General features: G+C 39.7%; 1 protein-coding gene across 1 annotated transcript; it reads right to left on the minus strand.

Annotated features, from left to right (window-relative positions):
- Window positions 1-791: 791 nt before the first annotated feature.
- Window positions 792-13,974, minus strand: LOC143881243 (uncharacterized). The gene is made up of 2 exons (XM_077384232.1): window positions 13,673-13,974; window positions 792-1,386 (listed from the first exon to the last, which is right to left on the minus strand). The coding sequence occupies exons 1-2, from the start codon at window positions 13,972-13,974 to the stop codon at window positions 792-794; spliced, it is 897 nt and encodes a 298-aa protein (XP_077240347.1).
- Between the last annotated feature and the right edge of the window lie 3,646 nt (window positions 13,975-17,620).

The following is a 17,620-nucleotide window of genomic DNA, read 5'->3' on the forward strand; positions in this document are numbered from 1 at the left end:
TGGTCAAATCTGCTTGGTTATACTGCATGGGAAAATAGAATAAGAGATGTAGGATTTTTCATTTATAGGAGACCAAAATATAAAAAACTTACATTAACATACGTACCGTAACATGTACCGTGCCGAATTCATTGGAGATGGAAATCATCTTAGTCGTTGAATCCCAATAAAATCCTCCTTGTTCCAATAAAGTCTTCACTTGTTTGTAGTTTTTCTTCAAGGTTCTCAACCTCTTCTTGATTTGGGATATTGTAAGGTGCAAATTATGGGCATTGTTGAGATGGACAAATAAACACCACGTCGTTGAATCCATCCATCCCTCTATTCCCTTCTGTAATCTGAATCATCATGCCGGCTAGCAAAGTCCTGTTCATATCTAAATTCCACATGTTGTTCTAATACTACAACAATATAGAAAATAAGGTATCAAAAAGTCATGCAAGATTTAATGACTAAGTGAATAAATAGAAGCAAATCCAAGTAACAAATAGAAGAAGCAAATCTACGTAATAAATAAAAGGACCCCCAAACACGACATGGAATGGGGCGTACAGCAAATACGAAGCAAATCCACATAATACAGAAACAAGTTACATGGCATAGTACCAACGAGTGCAACGACAAATAAACAGAGTTCCAAACACAACATGGAATGGGACGTACAACAAATAACAAGCAAATCCACATAATGCAGAAACAAGTTCGATGGCATAGTACCAACGACTACGAGGAACACAACATATCCCAACAAACAAAGCACGATAAAAAAACAACTACTGATAATAGCAGCATCAGAGGCCATAGTCGGAGGAATGGCGGACAATAGAGCGACGATGAAGGAACTTGTTCACAAACAACACACGCATGTCCTTCGGGCAGTTCAGAAACCCACGACCTTCTTTCCCATTTGCAACCAAGTAGTCATAAATGTCACATATGTCACCACGGTCAAGGCCCTCTATCTCCTGTAATGCTTCCATTAGCTTCTGGCATTGGATATCATCCCTCTCATTCCTAGCATGAAGGGCGGTAGCCATGTCCTTCACACTTTGAGTGAAATCTAGTACACACTCCTTCATGTCAGACACACCTCTCTTCTTCATCCTAGAAGAACCATCAGATCGACTTCCACCTGCAGTGTCACTTGTTTCCATTGGAGTAGGTGCCGGAGTGCGCTGCGACCGCTGATCGACCTCTGGTGGCGAACTCGTACGAGGGGAAGGTACCTGAGGCAATTCTTCTGTCGGAATATCACTAGGCATGTACTCGTACTGAGACCCAGTACCCATAACAACATATTGAGACGCAGTGTGTTGTGGGTATTCATTTTCGTCATTGGCCACGTTGACGACGTAGGCCTCCCCGTCACAAGCCCCTGCAACATTCCTGTTGGTTTTTTTGTAGGTTCCATGTGCATATTTGTAGACACCCCATTTTGCTCTACCTTAATCGATAAAGAAATTAGGGTTTGTTTTCCGTCGGTTTTCCAATGTCTTTCTTTCCCGCATCCGTTTGTTACATTTCTAAATATTTTTGGTCGTTTCCGTCGTGTTTCGTATTTTCCCGCTAAATGTTGAGAAGGATTATTCAGAAAAATCTAAACCAGAGAGAATTGGGACCCGTTTGGTGGGCCCGCATTGGGTGCTTCGATTAAATTTGGATCGAGAAAGTTGGACCCATTTGGTGGGGCCGCATGATGCATTTTGATTAAATTTGGACTCGTTTGGTGGGCCCGCATTGAACATTTGTTTAAAATCGAATCAACCGAGGGCCCACATTGTGGGGCCCGCGTTGTGGGGCCTCAGTGGGGCCTCTTGGGAGGCCTCTTATGAAGAGCAATGATGGTAGCTCTCCACTAAGACAACATGATGGGCCCTCCACTAAGAGCAATAATGATGGACTCTCCACTAAGAAACATGATGGGCCCTCCACTAAGAGCAATAATGATGGACTCTCCACTAAGAAACATGATGGGCCCTCCACTAAGAGCAATAATGATGGACTCTCCACTAAGAAACATGATGGGCCCTCCACTAAGAGCAATAATGATGGACTCTCCACTAAGAAACATGATGGGCCCTCCACTAAGAGCAATAATGATGGATTCTCCACTAAGAGGGACAACATGATGAGCTCTCCACCAACATATCTCTCTCTCTCTCTTTCTCTCCCTATATATATCTCCCTTCCCATCCATAAGAGAGGAAAAAAAAAAGAAATTTATCTTCCATTATCTCTTTCTCTTCCATTATCTCTTCTAATCACTCCCTCCAATCCCTTTCCTCAATATATTCTTCCATCCCTCTCCCTAATATTCTTCTTCCATTATCTCTTCACTCCCTCTAAACACTCCAGAGAAAGCGAAAGACGGCGGAGCGGATCGGCGGCGGCAGGATTTTTTATATTTTTTGGATTGGGCGGAGATCTTCACCACAGGTAGGTGCATTGTTCTCAAAATATTTCTGTATTTTTCCGAATTTTTCTGATTTTTTCCGCAAATTGTGTTTTAAAAATGGAAAACTCTTCAAAAAACATCTTTTGACGAAGAAAAATTAAATTATATACCAAACAGATTCTAAAATTAATGACATTTCGTGGGAAAATAATATGTTACTGATTCATTTTACCATGAATTTTTAAAGATTGTTGGAGTTTATTTGGTATATTATTTAATATTTTCTTTGAAACCTATCAGATTTTAGGAGAATTTTTACTAACATCAGATCATCATTAAAATTCATAAAATTTTTACAGTAGTCTTATCTTCCATATTACTTGTTACTGTAAAATTGTCGTGTGATTTGGATCTGTTTTAATATGGGATGTAGTGTTAATTTATAATCTGGTCTGGAAATTGTAAAATCCGAAATTGGTAGTAAATAATTTCTAAAATTCATGAAAATCTCACTGCATGCTATTTTGATTCATATAGTATTTCTGTAGAAATGTCATAGAATTTAGAGTTATATTTCTACTAGTTTATGTGTTAATTGTGCAATCTGGACATTTAATGGTTTAATCAAGATTAAATGTGAATTTAATGTAAAAATATGCAAAACTCATCCTGTAAGCTACATACATTTTCATCTTGCTGCTGTAGAAATTTCAAATCATTTCGAATTTATTTGCAACAATTTCACTTGTAAAACCGCTCATATGCTTAAAATTGATAAAATCCATGGAAAATTCGAAATTAATTGAAAATCATATAAAAATTCCTAAAGAACTTTAAAATTCTGTCACATGTTCACTCCTTAATCCATTGAAACAGAAATTTTAGGATCTTTAGATTTTCCTGGAAAAATGGCCCGTGCATCCATAATCGTATCCCAATTGCAACTTGATCTTTGACAATTTGAATATTTAAGTTATAGCATGTTGTTGGCTCCGAGGTTAGTGTCCACGGAAATCCTGAGATTCTGCCAGGCAATAAGATGCTATAACCTAAGTATTAAATTGCACAAGGAAAGAGCGCACGATTCCCTCCTTTGGATGCCATTCAAGGCCGAAATTGGTGAACCCTAGAACCATTGGTAATCCTTAAATGTCTAGAAACTGAAAATCTTCGAAATCTGAAACTCATTAACCTCGAGAACTTAAATCGATTTATCTTGTGTCTTTCGGAACCATTGGATTATGGTTTCCAATCTAAGAACCATTAGAGCCCAATTTAGGAACACTGGTGTCGTGCCGTGTCCTAGGTTTTAGGGAGTCCTAGAGTTAGGAGTCCAGCCTCATCACGGACGCTTGCTATGAATAGCAACCGTACCATAGGTCTAGTTACACTAGTCACCCGATCTTTCCCTAGGACAAGCCTAGTAAACTAGGATGTAGGCAAAACCTGCATTAGTCTAAGGGACAACTTGCATTCAGATAAGAATCATATAGCATCTTAGATGAAATCCTAAGATAATAAAATCCTCAACTTGAATTAAATAATTCCTCTTAAAACTGTTGAAACAGTCAAATCCGTCTAAGTCGGTGTCCTAGTTGAGTTAGGCATATGTAGCTTAGCTTAGGTGTACCGAACTACGTCGACTCTGATCCCAGTGAGGCTTGGGTACGTAGGCAGCTTGGATGTCTGATGGCATACCACCCGCGAGTCGGCACCACAACAAATTGTGGTGTTTTGTATATTAATTTTCTTGTAAATGCTTAATCAAATCACTTAGGATTTTCCATGAAATTAGAATTTTAGGAGAACTGTCACTTAGATTGAATCCAGACAAATAAAGAAATCAAGATACACATTTAGGATTCACATTGAAATTAGATCATAGGATGCATGTCCCGTAGTTAGCACATTAACAGAGAGTTGAATGAGCCATTTAAAATAAATTTAAAAGAGTTAGCTTTTGGAATCGAAGACCGATTATCGGGCAGGAATGGTGCATGTGGTGGATAACTCCCCATACCTTCCATTCTCGTAACCAGGTAGCGAGTCTAGATTTCTGGTTAATTACGGGTCCTAGATCCCACATCTAGGTGGCGACTCTGTCAGTCTCTTTCGTGTGGAATTCGGAGTGCCTTAGTGATCCCAAGTCCACAGGAAAGACGAATTCAAATCAATATTAAAATGCACACGCCAATCGCGTGGGAACGAGAGACCAAAGGAGAGCGCGCGGCGGCTCGCGCCCCACGCCCCTCTCGCGGGATCATGTCCCACAGTCTGGCGACTCTGCTGGGGACCACCTAACTTCATTAAAATTTCAAAAGATAATTCATTTGAATTTAATTTAACTGGCTCACAAAAACTCTATACTTGTTAGATTAGTTTGTCTCGTTTTATTTTCTCATCACATTTTACTCGAACTTAATTTAACAAAACCTGAAGGCATCATAGATTGCGCGAACTTATTGCACACACTTACATCACTTGCATCTCACATGCACACACGTCCTATTTTAGGAACCCGGAGTGTTATCTAGCATGGTTGACTGGGATTTCATCACCTGGTGCCTCTGTGCTAGAGAAGCATTCCACCCTTAGCCTAGTACCTTTATGGTACGTAAACGGATCTCTTGTTCACGTACTGATACACCGGACACTGGTACAGTATATCGAACATGGATTCGCGCTAAGGGGACTCTTGGCCTTACCCCTAGATCAACCCACACATGCATGCAGTATACGAACACATGTGCACCACATGTGTGAGCCTAGTTTAGGATATCCTACCCATTTGTGTCTAGATTAGGCCGTAGTCCATCTTCCAATGGCTACGATCGGTCCTTAGATACACAAACAAAGTCATGAGTTGAGATCCTATCTCCACTCCGCTAGATTAGGATTAGGGTTGATGCCTTCAGGTAACACTGATAAAATGTGTGAAGAGTAAAAAATTTTCCTTTGGGGTTAGGATATAAATCCCATCATTTCCAAAGATCTCATAGGATTAGTCATTCATGATCTATCCGTTGAAAATAAGTCCTATGCAATCTCATCTTTTGATCATGTGTCTATCATTCGTCTCTTGTGGGATTCGATTGTGTCTTCATTGGCGGGAATTGTGTCTCAATCATTTGATCGTGCAATCTTGATGATCTAATCATACTTGTACCCTTGGTCTCCTCTTCCTCTAAAGGCAACATTTTTCAAGAATATTTCTGCTAAATCCTTCAGAGTTTACTCTCATAATCCTTGAACAAAGGGCATTCCCCTATGCGAATCTGTCATCATTGTCATGTCTTGGTCCTTTAGGATTCATTCTATTGTCCCAACTACTTGTGAGCCAGCTTTCGCCGAGCCTCCGAAGCTAAACAGTTGCAGCAGTTAAAGTTTTAGTCATTTACTATTTTATGTTGAGTCAGTCACCATGGTCAGTACAATTGTTGAGTCCGGTCTTACAATTCAAGGGCAATGCCTAGTCCAGGCAAGTTATCTTTTGATTTTTCTATTTTAGGGTTGTGAATCCTGAACATGTTCAGGATAGGTTGTCAGATGTAGTATTTTTTTCTTTAAATAAAATTTCAGTTCCAATAGTTCACTTGTGTCTATTTCTTAAGTGTGCTTCTGATCTTAAAATAAGACTCCCTCCTCAAATGAGGACAAAATTGACGAAACTCCACTTGAGTCACAACGATTACTTGAACAAGAGGAGGAGCGCCAATATCAGCCTTTCAAAGATGAAATTGAAGTGGTAAACACTGGCACTGAAACCTTGATCCAGTAAATGCCGATTGAAAATACATTACCCTCTGAAGAGTGTGAAGAATTGGTAAACCCGTTTTGAGGATAAAAAGATGGTCCGGTAAGCGTTACCATTAATACCAAGAGAAAGACCCAGATAGAAGGTTCAAGAAAGAATGAAGTAAATATCATATGCTATGCAAGGAGCATAGAGTGGAAACAACTTTCATATTTCCAATCAATGACCTTGGTTCTCAAATTCATAACATGAAGCTAACAAATTCAAGATAAGAAGTTCAAGAGCAAGTATTGAAAAGTGGTCACCAGATATCAAGAGTTACAAATCCATTGATGGAGGATGTCAAAGAACAAGTTTCGCTCTATGAAAGTCGAAAGCATGTATTAGAATCTTGAAAGAAGAAGATCCATTATCTCTTACCTGGAAATGCCGTCAAACTCCGAAAAAAAAAGAGAAGAAAAAAAGAAGAAAAGAAATAATAAAAAAGAAAACTCCTCAACCTAGATCGATTCCCAATTTGAACATCGGAAGGCCTCCTTTGGCCGAATAAATCCCAAAATCAGAACCCAATGTCAAAACAAATACCTGTTTGCAAACCCTTTGAGCCTGAATGAAATTTTCTTGAAAACCCATCAAACTAGGGGCATTCGCCCCGAACTACGCGAGACCTGATCCCTACACTGGGGTACGTAGGCAGCTCGGTTAAACTGAGTTCGGTCAATTCAAAAAAGAAAAGCAATTCAATCAATCCAAAAAAAAAAAAGAAATTCAATCCTTTCAGAAAAAAAAAAAGGGGACAAGTTCCTAAAGAAGAGAAGTCAATTATTCCAGAAAGAAGAAAAAAAAAGAAAAATCAATAAACTTTCGAACAATTTATCTTCAAACTAGGGGCATTCGCCCTGAACTATACACGACCTGATTCCTACCTTGGGATATGTAGGCAACTTATTCATAGGTTCGGTCGAAATCTTTGTCGAGCCTTAAGCCATTCTTTGAAAAACCCTATCCTACCTATAAAGTCCTTCCGGTGTTCAGAACTAATGATCTAGGTCCCGAAACACAAAAAGAAAAAAAAAATGATGATGAATAAAAAAAAAAAATGGAGTTTGAAGATCTGCTAGACTGAAAACCTGAAAGGGCGGTTTAGGCAAAATTTAAGATCATTCCCCTGCTAAGTTGAAAACCCGAAAGGGCGACTTAGGCAAAAGCTAAGGGGATAGCCTGCTGGATCGAAAACCTAGAAAGGTGGTTCAGGCAAAAGTTAAGGCTAGCGCGGTCCGCCAAGTCAAAAACCCTGAAGAGGTGACTTGGTCACGGTAAGAGAATCGATATAAGAAGGCTACAGCCGGTATCAAGACTGAAGATCAACTGAAGTTCAAGCAAATGCAAGTGATATCTTCAAAACTGGGGGCATTGAAGCTAAGCAATCTTAGGGGTCATAATTAAATTCTTGAGGCATTACTGTTTCAAGGAAGAAGTCCAGTGTTACGATTTCAAAAAAAAAAGAAAAAAGAAAAAAAAAAAAAAAAATTCCTTGAAAGGATAGACTTACCAAATAAAACGTTAACTAAGTCAGAAGCATTACTGTGTCTGTCAGTGTAGTTAATCAATCGTTGTTATTCTATGTTCACTCCTTTAGAGCTCCTCAATCCTTTGAGTAGTGCCTTTTATCTAAGTTTTCTATTTAAAAAGAGTCAATCGTCATCCATATGTCCAAATGATGCAACTGTCTCGGTGAAGGAGGCCCGGCCTCGTCAGCTCCCTGCGATTGTACCTGAAAAAGTTCGAGAATCTAGTCAAACAGCTATATTTCAAAGATGATCAACCCAGAAGAATTCAGAAGTAGAAACATCAGAAAGCCCAGCTTCCGTAAAAAGATCATACCCCAGGAAGGCATCTTAAGCTTGGAAGAGCCTCAGATGCAATGATGGTCGAGCCAATTTCTCAGAAAGATGAACCGTTAAAATTCAGAATTTCCTTCCAGTTAGTTAAATACTTTCCTGGTCAAGAAATGTTTATCTAAACACCTATCAAGAGGCAAGTCCCACTTTTCCATGATTATATCCAAGAGAGCCGTTGTTCTAGATTACCAATTTCAAGTGTCTTGTTCAAGGTTTCAGTCATCCAAATCCCCAAAGACAAGACCAGCAGTCTCTTTGAGAAAAATCTTGTTGAAGTTTCATAAAAGTGTTTCTAATCCATTCTTGTTAGTAATGGTTCTTCGGTTTGCCGTTTCATCATTCGTCAAAGTCCTAGTTTCCGATATCTTTGTCAGGCACGATCTATAACATCCTCGATTTCATTAAGTTCAAAAAAATCAAAAATTCATCAAATCCAATCCTACGTCAAATTCAAGTTTATGAAAAATCTCTAAATTCTTCGTGGTTGAAGCTATCTTGTTTCTTTGAGCCCATTTGTGAACGGTGCCTCATTTCTCGAGTCCATTTATGAATGGTCTCATGTTCTCCTAGAGCCCGTTTGTGAACGGTGCCTCGTTTCTCGAGTCCATTTGTAAATGGTCTCGTCTTCTCCTTGAACCCGTTTGTGAACGGTGTCTCATTTTTCTGAGTCCATTTACGGTCTCATGTCCTCCTTGAGCCCGTTTGTGGACGGTGCCTTATTTCTGAAAAATCAAAAATTCATCAAATCCAATCCTATGTCAAATTCAAGTTCATGAAAAAACTCTAAATTCTTCGTTGTTGAGTTCATCAATCAAAGCTATCTTGTTTCTTTGAGCCCGTTTGTGAACGGTGCCTCATTTCTCGAGTCCATTTGTAAATGGTCCCGTCTTCTCCTTAAGCCCGTTTGTGAACGGTACTTCATTTTCTGAGTCTATTTGTGAATGGTCTCATGTCCTCCTTGAGCCCGTTTGTGGACGCTTCCTTATTTCTGAAAAATCAAAAATTCATCAAATCCAATCCTACGTCAAATTCAAGTTTATGAAAAATCTCTAAATTCTTCGTGGTTGAAGCTATCTTGTTTCTTTGAGCCCATTTGTGAACGGTGCATCATTTCTCGAGTCCATTTATGAATGGTCTCATGTTCTCCTAGAGCCCGTTTGTGAACGGTGCCTCGTTTCTCGAGTCCATTTGTGAATGGTCTCGTCTTCTCCTTAAGCCCGTTTGTGAACGGTACCTCATTTTCTGAGTCTATTTGTGAATGGTCTCATGTTTTCCTTGAGCCCGTTTGTGAACGGTGCCTCGTTTCTCGAATCCATTTGTGAATGGTCTTGTCTTCTCCTTGAGCCCGTTGGTGAACGGTACCTCATTTTCTGAGCCCATTTGTGAATGGTCTTTTTATTCTCCTTGAGCCCGTTTGTGAACGGTACCTCATTTTCTGAGTCTATTTGTGAATGGTCTCATGTTTTCCTTGAGCCCGTTTGTGAACGGTGCCTCGTTTCTCGAATCCATTTGTGAATGGTCTCGTCTTCTCCTTGAGCCCGTTGGTGAACGGTACCTCATTTTCTGAGCCCATTTGTGAATGGTCTTTTATTCTCCTTGAGCCCGTTTGTGAATGGTACCTCATTTTCTGAGTCCATTTGTGAATGGTCTCATGTTCTCCTTGAGCCCGTTTGTGAACGGTGCCTCGTTTCTCGAGTCCATTTGTGAATGGTCATGTGTTCTCTTTAAGCCCGTTTGTAAACGGTACTTCATTTTCGAGTCCATTTGTGAATGGTCTCGTCTTCTCCCTGAGCCCGTTTGTGAACGGTACCTCATTTTCTGAATCCATTTGTAAATGGTCTCTTATCCTCTTTGAGCCCGCTTGTGAAAGATGTCTCATTTTCTTTAAAAAAAAAAAAAAAAAAAAAAAAAAAAAAAAAAAAACCGCTTGAGAACGATCTTTGTTCTTTCTGTTCGGAATCCATTCGAAAGTGGTATCTCATTCTCTCGTTGCCCGTTTGTGAACGGCACCGCATCAGGATTTCTTATTATGTTCTAATTCTAGGATTTCATTTAGGGCCTTGCATTAGGTAGTAAATGTTTGCGTCTAAGTTCCGTTTGTGTAGAGTCTTTTGTCGATTAAAGCTACGCAAAATGGCTCTGTCATTTTGACTTTGGTATTCGATGACTACGTCATCTCTACCAAAGAGGGGCATCTGTAGACACCCCATTTTGCTCTACCTTAATCGATAAAGAAATTAGGGTTTGTTTTCCGTCGGTTTTCCAATGTCTTTCTTTCCCGCATCCGTTTGTTACATTTCTAAATATTTTTGGTCGTTTCCGTCGTGTTTCGTATTTTCCCGCTAAATGTTGAGAAGGATTATTCAGAAAAATCTAAACCAGAGAGAATTGGGACCCGTTTGGTGGGCCCGCATTGGGTGCTTCGATTAAATTTGGATCGAGAAAGTTGGACCCATTTGGTGGGGCCGCATGATGCATTTTGATTAAATTTGGACTCGTTTGGTGGGCCCGCATTGAACATTTGTTTAAAATCGAATCAACCGAGGGCCCACATTGTGGGGCCCGCGTTGTGGGGCCTCAGTGGGGCCTCTTGGGAGGCCTCTTATGAAGAGCAATGATGGTAGCTCTCCACTAAGACAACATGATGGGCCCTCCACTAAGAGCAATAATGATGGACTCTCCACTAAGAAACATGATGGGCCCTCCACTAAGAGCAATAATGATGGACTCTCCACTAAGAAACATGATGGGCCCTCCACTAAGAGCAATAATGATGGACTCTCCACTAAGAAACATGATGGGCCCTCCACTAAGAGCAATAATGATGGACTCTCCACTAAGAAACATGATGGGCCCTCCACTAAGAGCAATAATGATGGATTCTCCACTAAGAGGGACAACATGATGAGCTCTCCACCAACATATCTCTCTCTCTCTCTTTCTCTCCCTATATATATCTCCCTTCCCATCCATAAGAGAGGAAAAAAAAAAGAAATTTATCTTCCATTATCTCTTTCTCTTCCATTATCTCTTCTAATCACTCCCTCCAATCCCTTTCCTCAATATATTCTTCCATCCCTCTCCCTAATATTCTTCTTCCATTATCTCTTCACTCCCTCTAAACACTCCAGAGAAAGCGAAAGACGGCGGAGCGGATCGGCGGCGGCAGGATTTTTTATATTTTTTGGATTGGGCGGAGATCTTCACCACAGGTAGGTGCATTGTTCTCAAAATATTTCTGTATTTTTCCGAATTTTTCTGATTTTTTCCGCAAATTGTGTTTTAAAAATGGAAAACTCTTCAAAAAACATCTTTTGACGAAGAAAAATTAAATTATATACCAAACAGATTCTAAAATTAATGACATTTCGTGGGAAAATAATATGTTACTGATTCATTTTACCATGAATTTTTAAAGATTGTTGGAGTTTATTTGGTATATTATTTAATATTTTCTTTGAAACCTATCAGATTTTAGGAGAATTTTTACTAACATCAGATCATCATTAAAATTCATAAAATTTTTACAGTAGTCTTATCTTCCATATTACTTGTTACTGTAAAATTGTCGTGTGATTTGGATCTGTTTTAATATGGGATGTAGTGTTAATTTATAATCTGGTCTGGAAATTGTAAAATCCGAAATTGGTAGTAAATAATTTCTAAAATTCATGAAAATCTCACTGCATGCTATTTTGATTCATATAGTATTTCTGTAGAAATGTCATAGAATTTAGAGTTATATTTCTACTAGTTTATGTGTTAATTGTGCAATCTGGACATTTAATGGTTTAATCAAGATTAAATGTGAATTTAATGTAAAAATATGCAAAACTCATCCTGTAAGCTACATACATTTTCATCTTGCTGCTGTAGAAATTTCAAATCATTTCGAATTTATTTGCAACAATTTCACTTGTAAAACCGCTCATATGCTTAAAATTGATAAAATCCATGGAAAATTCGAAATTAATTGAAAATCATATAAAAATTCCTAAAGAACTTTAAAATTCTGTCACATGTTCACTCCTTAATCCATTGAAACAGAAATTTTAGGATCTTTAGATTTTCCTGGAAAAATGGCCCGTGCATCCATAATCGTATCCCAATTGCAACTTGATCTTTGACAATTTGAATATTTAAGTTAGAGCATGTTGTTGGCTCCGAGGTTAGTGTCCACGGAAATCCTGAGATTCTGCCAGGCAATAAGATGCTATAACCTAAGTATTAAATTGCACAAGGAAAGAGCGCACGATTCCCTCCTTTGGATGCCATTCAAGGCCGAAATTGGTGAACCCTAGAACCATTGGTAATCCTTAAATGTCTAGAAACTGAAAATCTTCGAAATCTGAAACTCATTAACCTCGAGAACTTAAATCGATTTATCTTGTGTCTTTCGGAACCATTGGATTATGGTTTCCAATCTAAGAACCATTAGAGCCCAATTTAGGAACACTGGTGTCGTGCCGTGTCCTAGGTTTTAGGGAGTCCTAGAGTTAGGAGTCCAGCCTCATCACGGACGCTTGCTATGAATAGCAACCGTACCATAGGTCTAGTTACACTAGTCACCCGATCTTTCCCTAGGACAAGCCTAGTAAACTAGGATGTAGGCAAAACCTGCATTAGTCTAAGGGACAACTTGCATTCAGATAAGAATCATATAGCATCTTAGATGAAATCCTAAGATAATAAAATCCTCAACTTGAATTAAATAATTCCTCTTAAAACTGTTGAAACAGTCAAATCCGTCTAAGTCGGTGTCCTAGTTGAGTTAGGCATATGTAGCTTAGCTTAGGTGTACCGAACTACGTCGACTCTGATCCCAGTGAGGCTTGGGTACGTAGGCAGCTTGGATGTCTGATGGCATACCACCCGCGAGTCGGCACCACAACAAATTGTGGTGTTTTGTATATTAATTTTCTTGTAAATGCTTAATCAAATCACTTAGGATTTTCCATGAAATTAGAATTTTAGGAGAACTGTCACTTAGATTGAATCCAGACAAATAAAGAAATCAAGATACACATTTAGGATTCACATTGAAATTAGATCATAGGATGCATGTCCCGTAGTTAGCACATTAACAGAGAGTTGAATGAGCCATTTAAAATAAATTTAAAAGAGTTAGCTTTTGGAATCGAAGACCGATTATCGGGCAGGAATGGTGCATGTGGTGGATAACTCCCCATACCTTCCATTCTCGTAACCAGGTAGCGAGTCTAGATTTCTGGTTAATTACGGGTCCTAGATCCCACATCTAGGTGGCGACTCTGTCAGTCTCTTTCGTGTGGAATTCGGAGTGCCTTAGTGATCCCAAGTCCACAGGAAAGACGAATTCAAATCAATATTAAAATGCACACGCCAATCGCGTGGGAACGAGAGACCAAAGGAGAGCGCGCGGCGGCTCGCGCCCCACGCCCCTCTCGCGGGATCATGTCCCACAATATTCATCTCCAAATATTTCAACCATCTCCTCATAAAAATCATGACGCTGAGTGAAGTACTTCTTCCTGTTAGGGTAAGACTAGGAACAAAAGAAAGGAAGATTTGTTGACTGATTTTGGTTTGCGTCATATAACTTAGAAAACCATGCATATGCTTCTAATTAATACCTTCAAGTACTCCATGGCAACGTCCCTTGTAACTACGATTTTCTTTTTCTCTTCATCCCATCCAAAGCCACTAGTGGCCAGCATCTCAGCCACACTTCTGTAGTTGGCTTTCATGGTCTTAACATGATTTTTCACTTGTTCACATGTCAAATCGGTACCGCATGCCTGATTAATTTCAGATACTGCATACTTATACGCACTCGTCTTGAAGCTGTTGGAAATTTTGCCCCCCTCTATAGCCTCATGCCTTAGGGCCTGTAATAACACCAAGTCCATCTCAGATGTCCAAGATGCATTTTTCCCTTCCGTCATCAACCGCATATTTTCCCTTCCCATCATCAGCGGATGTTTCCATTAGCTGCCTCATGTACCAATATGATATTATAATCAATAACAACATTCATATTACCTCAAACAAACACATAAAACCTTGTATTGAAACAATAAAAACAAACATGCATGAAATCCCATTACAGCACCATAAGCAATAAGATAAAACTTAGACAACCACATCAGTTTAGAGTTTAGAGGACCATAAAATTACTTGACTTAAGAGTTTCTAAATAACTACATAATCCAAATTTGAAAACATAAGAAACATTTCAACATTAGTGGGCCGCGCGGTAATCATTCCACATGTCACTACAAATCTGCTCCTGAATCCGATTTCCTTCCCTAGCATCGGCTGTTCGGCCCAATCGTTGTGCACTTTCAGTTTCTTCTGCCTCTGAATCATCTTCCTGTTGAGCTTGTCGGCGGCTGTGGCGTGTACGTCTAGCTTCTACTTCAGCTAGTTCCCTATCAACCTCAGCAATATACGCATCATTCGGCATCACGCCTCGTAGGAAGTTGTGCACAGAGCAACATGCCATAACAATGTCAACTTGCCTTTCATAGGCGTACATTTGTTCGCAAGTTAGTATGGGAAAATGCTTCTTAAGACCACCAAAAGCTCGCTCAATAACATTTCGGGCAGATGAATGCCTGTAATTGAAAAGCTCTTTCTTTGTCCGGGGTGCACGTCCTCTCTGTTCACTTAGATGGTACCTTGTAACGCGGCAAGAGCTTAGTAACGGAAAGCCTATGTATGCAAGGTAGAACTTCCCCGGGAGGCAGGTAATTTCGAAATCGTCAGCGATGGCGTCCCCTAATATCCTAGAGCCCGATGCGGACCCTTCCCATCCCACGACAACAAATGTGAATTTCAGATCGAAGTCGCACACAGTGAGTACATTCTGCGTTCGGTGGCCCTTACGACCAATAAATCGCTTATTCATTTCGACCGGTACTTTTGCAGGGATGTGTGTCCTATCTATCGCGCCGATGCAGTCCTAAATAATTGCAAGTGACGGTGTTGTGTTATGTTTTACAGTAGAAATTACAGATAATTTTAACGGAAGGAGGTTACCTTAAAATAAGGGTATCATCTTGGATTTTTCGCAATCTGCATAGGTGTCTCCGAAGAAGGTGGTATTATAAATTGGTCTACCATAGACAGAATGGCACGGAGAACCTTATTGAAGTAACGACTTATGGTTTCTCCAGACCTTTGACAATACACTTTCATGCAACTGTTCCTCAGGTTGTGTGCAACTGTGTGCAGGAAAATCGCAACATGTTCGTCAACATTGCAGTGGACAGTGTCCTTTAGGGTGCCGCTGTCCTTAAAGATATTCACGAATCGTCTAAAGCATTCGAAGTTCATTCTAAGGAGATTATGACAGTGCTCATCGCTGTCTACTACATACTTCACGAAACTGCGATCAGTGAGATAGTGGTTCTGGTAAGGACCCCTTTCTATGAAAAACCCTTCTTTGTCCATTACCGTCATTAGAAATAAACACGCACCCTCACAAACAACTGAGGCTACTTCGTCAACCAAATCATCTTCATCGTCACTGCCTCCACTTCCCTTAACATAGTCATCACCAAGTATTTCCAAGTCCTCGTCCTCCATCCCGATTAGGGCTGGCAATTTCACCTGGGAAAGCGGGGATCCGCCCCGCCCTGCTTGGGGAGGGGATGCCCCGATTTGAGCGAGGAAGGGGAGGAGAAGGGGATGAAGTTGGCCCCGCCCCACCCTCATTAATGGCATTTTTTTCTTGTATTTTTTAAGTGTTTTTTTTTTTTTGGGAAAACTACTAAAAACCCCTTGGATGGAAACATATCTACAAGATTCCCCCAAATTTTCATAATTTTCATTAGAACAGTTTTGTCCTTGAAATAGCTTTTTATGTTTTCTTTTACCCATAATCCATTGGGCATTGTCCCTCATTAATCCCTTAGAAATCCCTAAAATCTCTCCATCGAACCATCACTGTAAGGCAACATTAAATCCTTTGAAAATCTCCCTCCCCCAAATAAAGGCAACATCTCTTTGATGAGTGATGAGATTTTATATGGTGTGCGCTCGTATAGTCCATTATTTTTCATAAAGTAATGTATGGGCTACGCCATAGGATGATCCAAACCGTCAATTTGATAGGATACAATTTAAAAGTACTTTACAGGCCACGCCATAGATATCCAAACCGTCCATTTGTTGGGCCACAACGTAAATAGATTGCGGCCCAAAAATCATTTCCATAGGTTGATTGCAACCCTCCGATCTATAGAAGGTACCATAATATGCAATTCCTCTATAGATCAGAGGGTTGGGATTATCCTATGGAAATGATTTTTGGGCCACAACCTATTTACGTTGTGGCCCATCAAATGAACAGTTTGGATCATCCTACAATGTGCCCATCAAGTGGAAGGTTTGAATCATCCTATGCCTATGGTAGTATGGTGTGCCCATCAAATGGACGGTTTGGATATCGATCAATTAAATGAATCTGAGAGCAACCACCTTTGTCCCTAGGTTAATAAAATGAATAAGACACAATCTTAACCTGTGTGGGTTGTGTGGTTACTCTCACATGCAACAGCCAAGCCGAATATGCCTGAAGTGATTGTCCCTAGCAAATCTTTAGTTTTAAACCTAACATTTAACAAAGTAAAGTAATTGTCTCCGAAGGATGCGGGGTGGGGAAGGGGAGGGGATGGGGATAAGATATTCCCCATGGGGAGGGGGATTCCCCATGATCCCCGCAGTGGGGAGGGGAGGGGGAGGGGGAGGGGGAAAATTCCCTGCAGAGGGGAAGGGATAGGGGATCCCAACATCAGGTCCCGACCTGCCCCTTTTCCAGCCCTAATCTCGATGTCTTATCGCAGTTTGATCAAGTCTAACATAAATAATTCCGTCAAAATTAGTTTCGTGTCACTAACCCTTTCATGAGTCCAAATTCGAACCCAACATCACCGTGTCGTGTACCAGTTGCAAATATCAGAAAACCACACCTTCCCGTGTATTGGATTCATTGTTTAAAAATAAAAAAACATGTTAACAATGCAATTATGTGCACATTCGTATAAGAAATGTCCTAAAAGCACAAACCAAACTGATTTCGTTATTACGGTTGAGGAAATGCAAAAAAATCAAGTACAAAATACCACTAATGCCTCAATCAATATTTTCATTTCATCAGAAGCCAAACAGAGGGGATATGAAAAACAGTCTTATCAAATAAAGAGAAAAAAAATTATATACATAATGCAAGGAATGGACATAAGCATAAAGTCCATTTATCTACAAAAATAGTCATCAGTTAACAAGTTTTTTGTTTTGTTTGATAGGCAAGTTAACAAGTTCAGAGATTGAAACAGTAATAATGAAGCAAGAAGTTGGATGAGAATAAAAATGTAAAAAGGGAAGAAATGATTACCCAAAAAACTCCATTGAAATAGTACTCGAAGGGAAGGAAAGAGGGGAAAAAATGCGAAAAAAATATGCTAACAAATAGTAGAAAACCCCAAATCAAAAAATGCATTTCGCCATTAGGGTTTAATATGATGCAGAAAAAACTCGAGAAGAGCGGGCACGACTTCGCCATTTCGAGCAGTTTAATAAAAGGGA

This window comes from Tasmannia lanceolata, unplaced genomic scaffold, assembly GCF_043159265.1.
Source record: "Tasmannia lanceolata isolate RefF3 unplaced genomic scaffold, GAP_Taslan_0.1 ptg000007l, whole genome shotgun sequence".
Classification (NCBI taxonomy): domain Eukaryota; kingdom Viridiplantae; phylum Streptophyta; class Magnoliopsida; order Canellales; family Winteraceae; genus Tasmannia; species Tasmannia lanceolata.

What these genes read in the sequence shown, in the direction of transcription:
- LOC143881243 (XM_077384232.1), bottom strand. Translation starts at nt 13,974, where the DNA reads ATGACGGAAGGGAAAAATGCATCTTGGACATCTGAGATGGACTTGGTG. An exon ending in ACAAGGGACGTTGCCATGGA is followed by an intron (nt 1,387 to 13,672) that starts GTACTTGAAGGT and finishes AAAAACCAACAG; the next exon opens with GAATGTTGCAGGGGCTTGTG.